The sequence below is a fragment of the Falco rusticolus genome, chromosome 2, assembly GCF_015220075.1.
Source record: "Falco rusticolus isolate bFalRus1 chromosome 2, bFalRus1.pri, whole genome shotgun sequence".
NCBI lineage: Eukaryota > Metazoa > Chordata > Aves > Falconiformes > Falconidae > Falco > Falco rusticolus.
Genome location: NC_051188.1, coordinates 57050411 through 57062514, shown reverse-complemented (window position 1 = coordinate 57062514; position 12104 = coordinate 57050411). Strand labels below are relative to the sequence as shown.

The 12104-nt window shown below is 34.8% G+C and overlaps 1 protein-coding gene across 21 annotated transcripts in view; it reads left to right on the top strand.

Annotated features, from left to right (window-relative positions):
• Positions 1–11238, top strand: part of DOCK9 (dedicator of cytokinesis 9) — a 129026-nt gene extending 117788 nt beyond the window's left edge. For 12 of the 21 annotated variants that reach the window (XM_037376673.1, XM_037376688.1, XM_037376677.1 and 9 more), the window contains 7 exons: positions 268–303; positions 1123–1269; positions 3351–3561; positions 5068–5258; positions 6472–6572; positions 6785–6923; positions 9999–11238. In XM_037376673.1, coding sequence (XP_037232570.1) covers positions 268–303; positions 1123–1269; positions 3351–3561; positions 5068–5258; positions 6472–6572; positions 6785–6923; positions 9999–10121 — 948 coding nt within the window. In that variant the 3' untranslated portion in view covers positions 10122–11238. Of the gene's footprint in view, positions 1–267; positions 304–1122; positions 1270–3350; positions 3562–5067; positions 5259–6471; positions 6573–6784; positions 6924–9467; positions 9476–9998 lie in introns of all 21 variants that reach the window. The other 9 variants (XM_037376684.1, XM_037376672.1, XM_037376680.1 and 6 more) reach the window with 4 other exon arrangements.
• The last annotated feature ends 866 nt before the right edge of the window (positions 11239–12104 follow it).

Here is a 12104-nt window from a genome sequence, read left to right as displayed (position 1 = left end):
GTTCCATTTAGGGAACAAATCACCCTTTTGTATGCATCAGTATTGCATGCTTTGAACAAAAGTTCTGGCTGTGTACTGGACAGCTTCACATCCTGCAATATGTGTCTAGAATTGCGTATGCATCAGTATGGTATCACACAGCATCAAGTAATACCCTTTCTACATGCATAGCCCAGTTGCTAATTGTTCAGCTGAGCATGGAGAATTGTAAAATACTCTGAGCAGTATAACTTTACATGTATTCTGTTGTCTTTTATAACTTTATAGCAATACCAGTTTACAGACAGTGAAACAGATGTTGAGGTAATTACAGTAACCGCTTACAAAGCAAGCAATGCAGTAAAAACTACTGCATTTCACCTTAGTTTGATGTGGGTATTTTTGTCAATCTAGCCTGTGTTTATACATGTTATGTTGTGCTTTTCTATTTTGTCTATTTCATTTATGACAGAAGTGTTTATTTTCTTGTTTCAAACCTGAACTCAGACATGGCTTCTTGTTTTAAACCAATGACCTGTTTCACTTCCCATGTACTCTACTTTGCATTTAGTTACGGTTTTAAAACATATGCCTTATGTAATAAAAATAAAGAAGTATATGGTAATATGGTACAACATAAACCTAAGATCTTTACATAAATTAAACTTCGATTTCTGGGATTATTTTTTTATTACTACATAAAGATTTTTTTCAGATTATTTTTATGGAAACTATTGCCAAGGTACTCACTTATGAATCAGATAGTCCTGTCGAGCAACAAGACTGTTGTTGCAACTCTTTTGGCAAGTGAAACAGTGCCGAAAGTTCACTTTTATATAAAAGTGAAAAAAGTTATCTCAAAGGCTTGGCACACCATAAAATTACAACAAAACCTTTAAAATTTTAACTGTGTGTTGTCATTATCTTTCACTCATTCTGTAGTAGATAATTACATTTTTCTGAGTTTTTTTTTTATTTGCTTAGGAATACCTTTTTTACGTAGATTCTAATTTCTCTTTATTTATGTTTGCTTGAATCCTGATGTTAAATGTTTGTTTGCTTTGAACCACACGCATTATGTTCATCTTAATCATTGCTCTATGTGGTTTTTTCCCAAGATTTTGATTACTTTATTTTTTACAGGGATTCTTTGAGGATGAAGACGGAAAGGAATATATCTATAAAGAGCCTAAACTCACACCTCTTTCAGAAATTTCCCAAAGACTCCAAAAACTCTACTCTGACAAATTTGGATCTGAAAATGTCAAAATGATTCAGGATTCTGGCAAAGTATGATCTTGATCCTCTATAAAAAATTCTAATAAATTACTTCCACTAATCCACTTGAAATACTGTGGGATCACTGTCTGTTACTCATTTGGCACACAAACATATGTGTCTAAACATGCTAGTGGTTGAAGGGCATGACAGAAATATCATCTTCTATTAAGGTTACCTTTAAGAACAACAAAAAAACCCCTTAATTTCCATGGTGTTACCTCTCAAAATAATAATTGTGTCTTAGGACAAATTTGGATTATGATCAGTTTGTGTTAACTTTAGCTATATTTCTTGCCAGTTCATGCACACTCATTCTTTGGAAGTTTGTCCCTTTTCTGCATCTTGAGAAGTCCGAACTTCTTTCAGGAAAGAAGTAGGAAACAGAGAAAAGTACCTCTTCTGAGAAAAGTACCATATGTAATTAATACTTTAACTCTGTATCAGTTGTTATCGTTTGCCTATGTCTCTGAGCCTGTTCAATTTTTATAAACATTTAAACTGTAGGAAAAAAAAAAATGCTCACGCAGGGTCATCTGGTTAGATCTGGAATTGTCGCAGGAAATACTTTCCTTTGCAATTGAAGGCTCCAAAACTGGTGAACTAAAGAGAGCTACAATATCCCGTATGCTGAGAAGAACACATACTGTGCAAATTGCCTCTCTGCATTCCTTTTGTTCCCTTCCTCAGCCAATTTTTAACTTTTGTTTGGCCTCAGACTTTATGGTGATTTTTTCTTATGATAATTTCCTGTCTCTTCTGTTACTTGATTCTGCCAGTAAGATCACAAAGGTCTGCACTTCTTGGACTGAAAGTGCAGCAGTGGTGGGCTTTTCAATGCTGGAACTTAAGGAGAGGAGGACTTACACAAAGGCTAGGTTTCATGCCATGGAAGGCAAGAGATTTATATTGTAATCTCAGTTTTTCACAGCTCTTCCAGTGTACTCTCCTGATTTCTTTACAATTAATTATAGTGCATATGTTTGTCAGCATTTATAGGGAACATTTTTCTATCAGCTATATCAGAATGAGTACGTAAATTATATAATTTACCACTTAAATTCCAGTCCAATAATATTAAATAAAAAAAGTAATAATAATCAAGCAGCATGTGCTAATAAAAATGGATTACAGCAGGGAGATCTTAGCTCTGTTCCCGGTTTGCTCCAGAACTTACCTGGTGACTTCATGTGTCTATTTGCATTGCTATTTTTCCCACTTAGTTTATAGAATTGAAATGGGTCAGAGACAGGCAGAGATAACGTGAGTATTTGACATGAGACTAAAGTGGTAGGCAACAACATTTAGAAAGATGCACAGGTTTAAGGTGCCCTCTTTATCCTGTAGTTGGGGGGAATTTACAAAAAAAAATAATCATCCTTGGTCCATTTAGGGACCCTGCTGGGCAAAGATTTAGTGTCCTTATCTATTGATACTGGAGCCTCGTTGCTGCTTTTAGCAAATTAAAGACCTGGCAGTCTATGAGGCTCTTAGTTTTGCAGTTCTAGAAACAAAATGAGCTTGAGTGGTAAAGGCTTGTTCCCACCATTACATTCTTTGGGAACCTTCATAGGGTGTCACAGTGGAGACAGACAGGTTGGGAGGAATGCCTTCTGAAGGCCATATCTGAGCTATTCACAATGTAGGGGTTTATTTTTAACTCTATAACTTTTTTTTATCACTAGCGATTTTTGGTCTCCAATCTACTGTTGTATCAGCAGTCATGTAGGACAAGTATTTGTTTCTGGGTTTTCTGTATCTGTGTGCCTTCCAGTGTTAGTCATGGGTATAACTGTGTATTATGGGTTTTTTTGCAGTTCTGCGTAGAGCAATTATCAATAATGAATGTGTTTTTTTAAAAAAAAACAAACAAAAAAAACCCACAACCACATGTTGTAATGCATCTAGCTGTGTTGTCTTCCCAATAGAAACAATGCAGAGAAACCCTATAAGAGCATTAACATCTCCTGCATTTTCAATAATTTGAAGGTTAAGAAATGAAATTTGATTTCTGAAGGTTATGTGACTACAATTAAATTCACTTTATTCACAATGTAGCTATTTGATTTTAATTTTTTTTTCATGTTTTTAAGGTAAATCCTAAGGATTTAGATTCAAAATATGCATATATTCAAGTTACACATGTAATTCCATATTTTGAAGAAAAAGAATTGCAGGAAAGAAAAACAGATTTTGAAAGGACTCATAACATTCGTCGCTTTATGTTTGAGATGCCTTTTACACAAGCTGGTAAAAGACAAGGAGGAGTAGAAGAACAGTGTAAGAGAAGGACTATTTTGACAGGTACTGATTGAATGGAAATTTCCTTTAATTTAAAACTACTTTTTTGTTTCTTTTTTGCACTTATTTCTTAGATACTTAGGTTTTTCTATATGTTGTGTATTTGTCAGAAAAAATCCTTTAGAAGATTGCACGCAACTGTTAGAGATGATAAGAATTGCAAAGTATACCGAAATACTGTTAGAACAACCTTTTGAAATCAATGCATACTTGAAAATAATACTCCAAAATGTGATATGCAAACACTTATAAATGACCATCTGAGAATACGTATATGACTGTGATTTCTTAACCCCTAAGCACTGGAAAAAGAGAGTAAAATCTCATATGCAACTAAGTTCTAACTATCCTTGACTTCTAAATAATTTGGGGTTTTTTTTAATAAGTCTGCATCTCGCTCTTTGCCCTTCCCTGTGCTCACCTTTCTTTGCTATAAAACATTGAAGAACAGTGGTATTATGCTTGCAGTCTTGGGTGTGGCATTTTTCAACATTCTTTCAGTCTTCGGATGTGTAAAATGCGGCATTGGTTCTTTTAGCTAAAAGCACGAGGAGAGCCTGAAGGACAAGGTCTGGTTTTATTTCCAGCTCCAGTTTCATTGTGTCTTTGGTCTAATCACTGTGCTTTAGTTTCTCATTTGTTGGCTTTAGAACGGAGAGTGCCCATCTATCTCCCATGGGCTCAAATTTTAAAGATACTTAGTTCACTGATACAAAACATTTTATTGTACTTTTTTTTTTTAAGGGAAATAGTTACAGTGTGTTTGGCAGTGTTCCTGTGTAAGGCGTAAATCTGAATTTGTGAAATAACAAGTTGCTTTGAGTGGCAACATTAATTCAAATATTCTAATTCTGTTCTGTATGGGTTTTTCCATTTTACTTAAAGTCCTTCATAGCTGTCCGCTAAAAAACTTTTTGCATTTTTAGCCAAAACTAGGTTTTTCAGACTGGTTTCTTCAAGGGATAATCCTCAAATACTTTTTGGGTTGTCTTTTTTCTTAAGCTTCAAGAATTAAGAATCTGGAGTCTAGCTTTCCTTTTTAGAAAAAGACTGTTTTGTGGGTTTGTCTTTAATGACAAATGTGAGAAGCTCACACTTATCTTAATACAGTGGTAAAACCAATTTAAATAAGTGACTTTAGCTATGGACAGCTGACATAATACTTGTGAGGAACAGCTTTGCTATTTTTGATTCTTCTCAGAGATATGTGGATGATAAACAATTCTTTTTACAGTTCTTGTATGAATCAAGTTCAAATGGTTTAATTTTTGGTTATTAGAAGCAGTAATGACAGTGACCTTTCTTTGCTGTAATACATGTAAAGCTATACATACTTCCATTTTCAATATTTGGTTTCCCAGTACATTTGGTAGTATTTCTAATTATATAATAGGGTATTAAATTGGGCAACTAATTACATCAAAATGAGATTTTAGCATAAAATTATTTCAAAACACACCTCATTCAAAAACCTTTTTCTAACTATATTAAATGTGTTCCCATCTGTAGCTATACATTGTTTCCCTTATGTGAAGAAGCGCATTCCAGTAATGTATCAGCACCATACTGATTTAAACCCAATTGAAGTAGCCATTGATGAAATGAGTAAAAAAGTTGCAGAACTTCGGCAGCTTTGCTCTTCAGCTGAAGTGGATATGATCAAATTGCAGCTGAAGCTACAAGGAAGTGTCAGTGTTCAGGTAAGACCATATACTTTGTCATTCAGCTCTTCCACTTGCTTCTGTCCCTGGAAAATTATATAAGTAGTTGGTTCATCATTAGTTTGTTATGTATATTCAAGACTGTGCTAAATTAGAAATACGCTCACTGTTTGCATTTATTTCCAGAATAGGAAAAGCAATAAAAATATTTCATGTAAACACTGATCATGGACAGTTACATAAAAGGGTTAAGATTCAACTCTGGAATCTATGGTGGTCTGAGCCCCACCTGGTATTGCTGTAAAGCTGAAACTACCATGAAACGGTGACTTCCCATATGAGAGTGAATGAGCATATTTTGGCTAGATGCAGATCTGCTCACAGTAGGTTCAACATGGTAATTATTGCTTTTGTATTTTGGTAAGATCCCTATGGAGATGAAGAGGGAATGCCAAAATATAGAAGGAGGGTAACAGTAGAAAACCTCACTGTACAACATTTTGTTACTTGAATGTATAAGGAAACCATCAGATTTATCAAAATAGGGTACCTAAAACAGTTGTAGCATGTACAAGTCAGTGTGGTCAGGGTCTTAAGAAAGCAGTGACAAAAGTGCTGCTCTGTTATTTTTAGTTGATTCAAATCAAAGGAACGGTAAACACAGCTATCTGAAATGAGCTGTTTTCATGTTGAAGAGAACAAAAGAAACAAAAGCAACAATAAACCAAGGTTCCAGAATCTGCAAGTTGTCAAGCTACCATTTTGGATGAGAAGGGAGGGGCTGTCACTGTTAACATAAAAGAATAATAGGGATGAGTCAGAAATCATTGAATCCACTTTTCATGTAGCTGCCGTAATAGCACAGTTAAATTTCAGAAAATTATTGCAGAATTTTCAGCTTGGAAGAGTGTTTTCAATAGATAAGCATATCAAACAGTAGTAGATTTAGCTCATTTTCCTCATTTTCCCACCTCACTTTCATAAATAGAGATGACAAATTGCTGTTATCAGCAGTTACTTTGCCACTTCATCAGTGGTTTCTTTGTGCCAGGACAGGTTCATACAGGGTGCTGTAGAGACCTCTCATGCTCTTATGTGCCAGCTCCAGCAGTTTTCTTACTTCATAAGTCCAGTTTTCTTGAAATCACTGTGTTCCAAGAAAATGAAATCAGACACACACCTGTAGTACCTGTTATTGCTAAGACCGTATGTCAGAGAACTGACTTTATTTTGTAATCCTTATTCTTTTTAGGTTAATGCTGGTCCATTAGCATATGCAAGAGCTTTCTTAGATGACACAAACACCAAAAGATATCCAGACAATAAAGTAAAGCTACTAAAGGAAGTTTTTAGGTATGTGGTTTTTTGTTTGGTGGTGGGTTTTATTTTTTGGGGGGTGGGGGGAATTGACTTTTTTCCCCAAGATTGATATCATAATGACTTTTTTTTTTACTTTTATAGTTTCTGACCGTATGAAAACATATTTTAAGCTGGCATTTTGAATTAATCTTTTGGATTTTGTATTTCTAATTGAGATTTTTTTATTATTCTTTTATCTAAATCAGGCAATTTGTTGAAGCTTGTGGGCATGCTCTGGGTGTAAATGAACGACTTATAAAGGAAGATCAGTTGGAATATCAAGAAGAAATGAAGGCAAACTACAGAGAAATGGCAAAAGAACTTTCTGAAATAATGCATGAACAAGTATGTGCTAATATTAAATCATACATACCAACGTTCAGAATGTAGCTGTAATGTTGAACCCACTAGGAAAAGAGTATGTAATGCTTTATACAAGAGGATTGTTTCTTTTTTTTCTTTATTGGAGTATAAGCATATCATGGAATTGTGGAACTTCCTCATTTTTTTGTTTGTGCATTTTCTGCAGATGCTTTCTTGACCTTCAGAATCAAGTCTTTCTCATTAAGAAAGTAGATCTGGTTCACACCAGTCTGGTTTTTTGCAGGAGAGAGACTGTAGCCAAGATAAAACAAATTTACTGACATGAGTATATATATCATTTATACTTCATATGTGTGGTTACAAGGGTCTCTATGACCCAAAAAGCTCATTTTAGTCTGTACTTCCTGGTAACTGTAGGGGAATTGGATCTGCAAGGTTAGCTCTTTTTCTTTAGATTTTGGAGATGTAAGCATTTACTTCCACGACAAAGAGTTAAACTTCTTTCAAGAAGTATTCCAACACATTTTCTTGAGGAGAATCCACTACAGACAAAGAGGATATAGGAGAAGGAAAGCCAAAACTCTCATGGACTGAGATGTAGGACCTTGCATCTGGGATCAATGGTAGAAATGTCTCCTCACTTCAGAGGCAAGGATATTATTTCCGGGAGGACAGGAAGAACTGAAGATTCATACTTGATCCCTGTCGTCTTGACATTTAAATTCGTCACATCAGGTTCCTTTTCTTTAATCCATGGGTGTTTGTATAATCTTTTCCCACAGCCATAGAGTGGCTTATAGCTCTCAACACTCAAGGCTAGTATTTCTGTCCCACAAGAAATACTTGTGTTTTCTGATAATATTTTACCTTACAAATACACATGTCTATGAGACTTCCTTAGATGTGTGACCATAATAGCAACTTTTCTTAGTCTAGGAACCAATGCATCCTGGTCTGGATAACCAGTTGATACAAAGAGGAGCTTAGAGGTTCTCTTGTCCATACAAAAACTATAGGCTTTATTCAGAAATCAAATTGTACAGTAAAAATTAAACTTGAGACCTACCTGAGGTGTTCAGTGTAGCTGGCATTTAAATGCTCTATTAATCTTCCAGGGTTTTTTTCAGGATTGCATCTTTTAGATGTGCAATGACTTTACCCATCTGCAATTTTTTGACATCTCTAAATTATTATTATCCAAGAAGTACTTGCTCGAAAAGGTAGACACTTGTTGGTTTAACAGCTTATCCATAGGCTTATCTAAGAGAGATTTGCCTTTATTCCACCCTTGCTTAGATCGTATCCAAAACTTTTATGGCTATTTTTTTCCCCCTGTTCAAAAATGTGTCGTGTCTAGAGTTCACTTCACATGCCTTCTTGCTGTCTGTTATTTCCTGATGTGGTTTTCTCAGATACTGTGCTGTGAGTAGCGCTGTGCTATGATATAATTATGGTGAAGCACAAGAATACAGCAAGCACATAGGCTTTATTTTCATTCTTGTATTCTTTTGTTATACTATCACAGGGAAAAACTTACCACAAAACTAGCTTTTCTTAACTACCAATGATGGAGAATATTGTGGTACAAGGTTTGTAGGGAATGTTACCATTTGGTCAGAATCTGTGTGTGGTTTGCTTGGGTTTTTTAATAAAAAACCAGTATCTTTCAGATACGCATGTCAAGGAAAACAGTTTTGAAAGATCCCTCAACAGGAAAAGAGGTTGCTTAGCTGACAAAAATGGGACAGTTTGACTGTATTTCAGTGTGACTTACTGAAAAGCAGAGAGCAGTGAAGGGTTTTAGAAAGGAGACGAACTGATTGGACACCTGATTTAGATGAACGAGGTATGTGGGAGGATTAGACAGCTGTACAGAAGACCCTTTTGGAAAAGAGGAGAATGTTTTGATCAAATAGTTTAATGACAATAAATGAAAAATTACTATTCCCCTAGCATAGGAAAAAATAAAAGAATAACAGGATGTACACAAGAAAAAATACTTTTAATTCAATGCAAGATTATGTACATTAGAAGAATATTCGTGTGTGAATTTCCAAAGTTTGATGATAAGAAAAAGCATGTAATGCTTGAAACTTCAGGAGTAAATCACATTGTCTAAAAGTAAACCAAGAAAAGAAGGGGCAAACAACTAATACCTATAAGATAGTGTGAACAGAAAATGGAAGTACAGCGCTGGCTGCAGTAATGTTTACTATTAGCCTACCACTGTGTTCTTTTTATGCAAATGTAATTAGTTGTAAGTAATTAAAGCATGGTATTGGTTTGGTTGGGGTTTTTAAATGAGATAGGTCACTCCCCTGGAAGCTTAGAATCATGAGGCTTTTCACTGAAATCTTTAAAAATGTCACCTTTATGTGCCTGCCTATTGCTGTATTTGGAAAAAGCTTCTCACAATGTTTACTCTAATGTCATTGAAGAAACTATTAGCTGTCTTATTATAGTGTGGGGTTTTAAACAACTGCAAAAATTTTGTTACAAAGAATATAGAAAAGAATTTTAACAGATGTTTCTTTTTTCTTCTCTGCTGCTTGCCAATATGATCAGATGGGATGGTAATTAATTTTCTTTACTTGTGCTCTTAGTTTGTCTGATTTTTATATCATTCCTTTTTTCCCCCAATATTTCTAATCTTAGCATTACTTAGCAGTAAATTTATAGCTGTCAAGAGTAAAGTCTTTTTGGTGCTCTGAAAGCTTTTGATAGAGGTATGATTTGAGCATTTCTTAAGTCAAAAAAAAAAGAAAACAAAAAAGGGAAAAAGCATGCCTGTTGTTGTGAAACTCCTGTTGAAAGTTAACAAGAGAAGTGAGAGAAGCTGTCCAAGCTTCCTCTAGAGAGGACAGTGTAATACCTAAATTAGGAGAACTGACATTGGAGAAATAAATACTGTCCTCCTACAACTAGTAGAGGAGGATAGTTGGAAATGGTGACCACCCTGAAAAAGAAGTTCTGTGCGATTGAGAAAGTACTGCAAAGTTGAGTTGATAAGCAGCATATTGTGAAAGTGGTTCGTTATTTTATAAATTCTTGTGTCATTTTGTAACACTTTGGTAAATACGTATTTTGCATTTTCAGATTACTCCGGTTGAAGAAAAGGCCAGTGTTATACCTAATTCGCTACACATTTTCAACGCCATAAGTGGAACTCCAACAAGCACAACAGTTCATGGGATGCCCAGTTCTTCTTCAGTTGCATGATTGTTTTGTAAAGGGAAGTATGTTCAGGGGTTTTTGTTTGTTTTTAAAGTATGTGGATTTGCTTCGTTGTGTGCAAACTCAGGATGATTTTGAAGCTAAATGTTGGGCACGTGCAAGCTGCATAATTCATACGAACGTCTGAGCACACTTAGCAAACAGCAGTTACTGGTGATAGTTTTTAGAGTAAGGGAGGCGCACATCTATTTTTTTAATCTTGCTGGTAACATTTTAAAAGTAGTCACAATGTCATTGCAGAAGTGCGTGTTGGAAAATTATGAAGTCAAATTTAATTTCTCTTTTTCATTAGAAAGTATTATTAAAATGAATTGCACATTACTAAAAAGTGTTGTGGGATGTAATTTTGCAGATATGTAACATTTGGGTGTTCTTTTTGTGTATGGCACATAGAGATTGATTCCACGTCCAAGAACTATTTTGGGGCTAGACAGAGACACTAGTTTTTTGGGTTTAATGGAACTGACAATAGTAATTTTTGTACCATTTGGCAAATTGTTGTGCTTTATTTTATACCTTGTTGTTTTGGAGGTATGTGAGCTTAGATCTTATTAAACAACTAAATGCAACCAAAGGTCTGTATTAATGAACACTGAGTTATACTAAAATATCAATAGGAGTAAATTGTTATGTACATATTGTTTGTTAATACAGTCCGTACAGTCTGTACATAAATGTATTACATTTCTAAGCATTTTTTAATATTCATACCAGCTCTTAACCTTCTGCTTTCAGTTTATTGTGAAAATTTGCTCATTCCAAGTATATGCAGACTTTACAGTTCATTTATTCCTGTATATAAATAAGTGCAATATAAAGATGTATACAGTCTTTGCTATGTTAGGTTTATAAGCAGTTATTAAAAGAAAAAAAACTTTTGCCAAAGCAATGGAGTATGTAATTGGTAATCATGGTTACTGTGGTAAATGGTGGTATAATTTAAAGCTTTTTCCATATTCTTATTCTTTTAAGACATTAATTTAGTAATTTTATATTTGGGAGAATAAAAGTTTTTAATTTTATTTAACTGGAAGCACTGTCCTGCTGTAATTAAACATTCTGTACTACATCTATATTAAAAGGAAAAAGGTAGTTACTTTTCTCACCGTGTGCTCTGGTTATTATTTTACATTTGTCCCTGAGACTGGGGAAAGAGAAAGGCTTGACTGGAGGGGAAAAAAAAAAAAAAGGGGAGGGGGGGGAAAAAAGCTGGCTTTTTGCAGCTTAAGTGTGAGATGCAGGCAATTCTAGGGTTTGTTTCATATTCCTTGTCAACAAAGGGAATTTAGGTTATTAATTGAGACATCAGTTTTGGATCCATCACATCTGACTCGAGTAGCATGTTACCATAACTAAAAGTTGTTACTCACCCATACAGTTAAGAAGTTTTGAAGACTTCCTAACCTTATCACATGACAGTAGAAATCATCTTTTCCTTAATGACATATGGTTTACTGTCATTTTCTGTAGCACAGCCTGAAACTCCTGTTGCCATTAATCATTAAAGGTTTTTTCTGAAACAGCTTGTCCTGGGACTGAAATGCTGGATAACTGTGCTTTTCCCAGTTACGCTTCCGAAACAAGCTTCCTGTTTGTTTAAAAAGCATATTCCTTAAATTAAAAAAAAAACCAAAACCAAAACCAAAAAACACAAGCAAAAAAACCAAAACCCACCCAGAGATAAATACTTCTAGACAGTGAACACATATGTTAAAAGATAGTCCCCTTTCTCCCGCTGTACCGTATATGCTATTGCTTTTTTGTTTGTGGGTATAGAAAAACTTTGTTATCTAGCAATGTAATTGCTCTCAAAAAATATTACTAGGAGAAAGTGGTCCCGTAAAGTCATTTTGCCATTCAGGAAGATTTCTGTATCAATATATTAATAGAAATCAGGTACGTCATGGTGGCTTCTTGCAATTGCCCTACTTTTCCTGACTTCCCCTTTGCCCTGGGAGCAGAACCAAT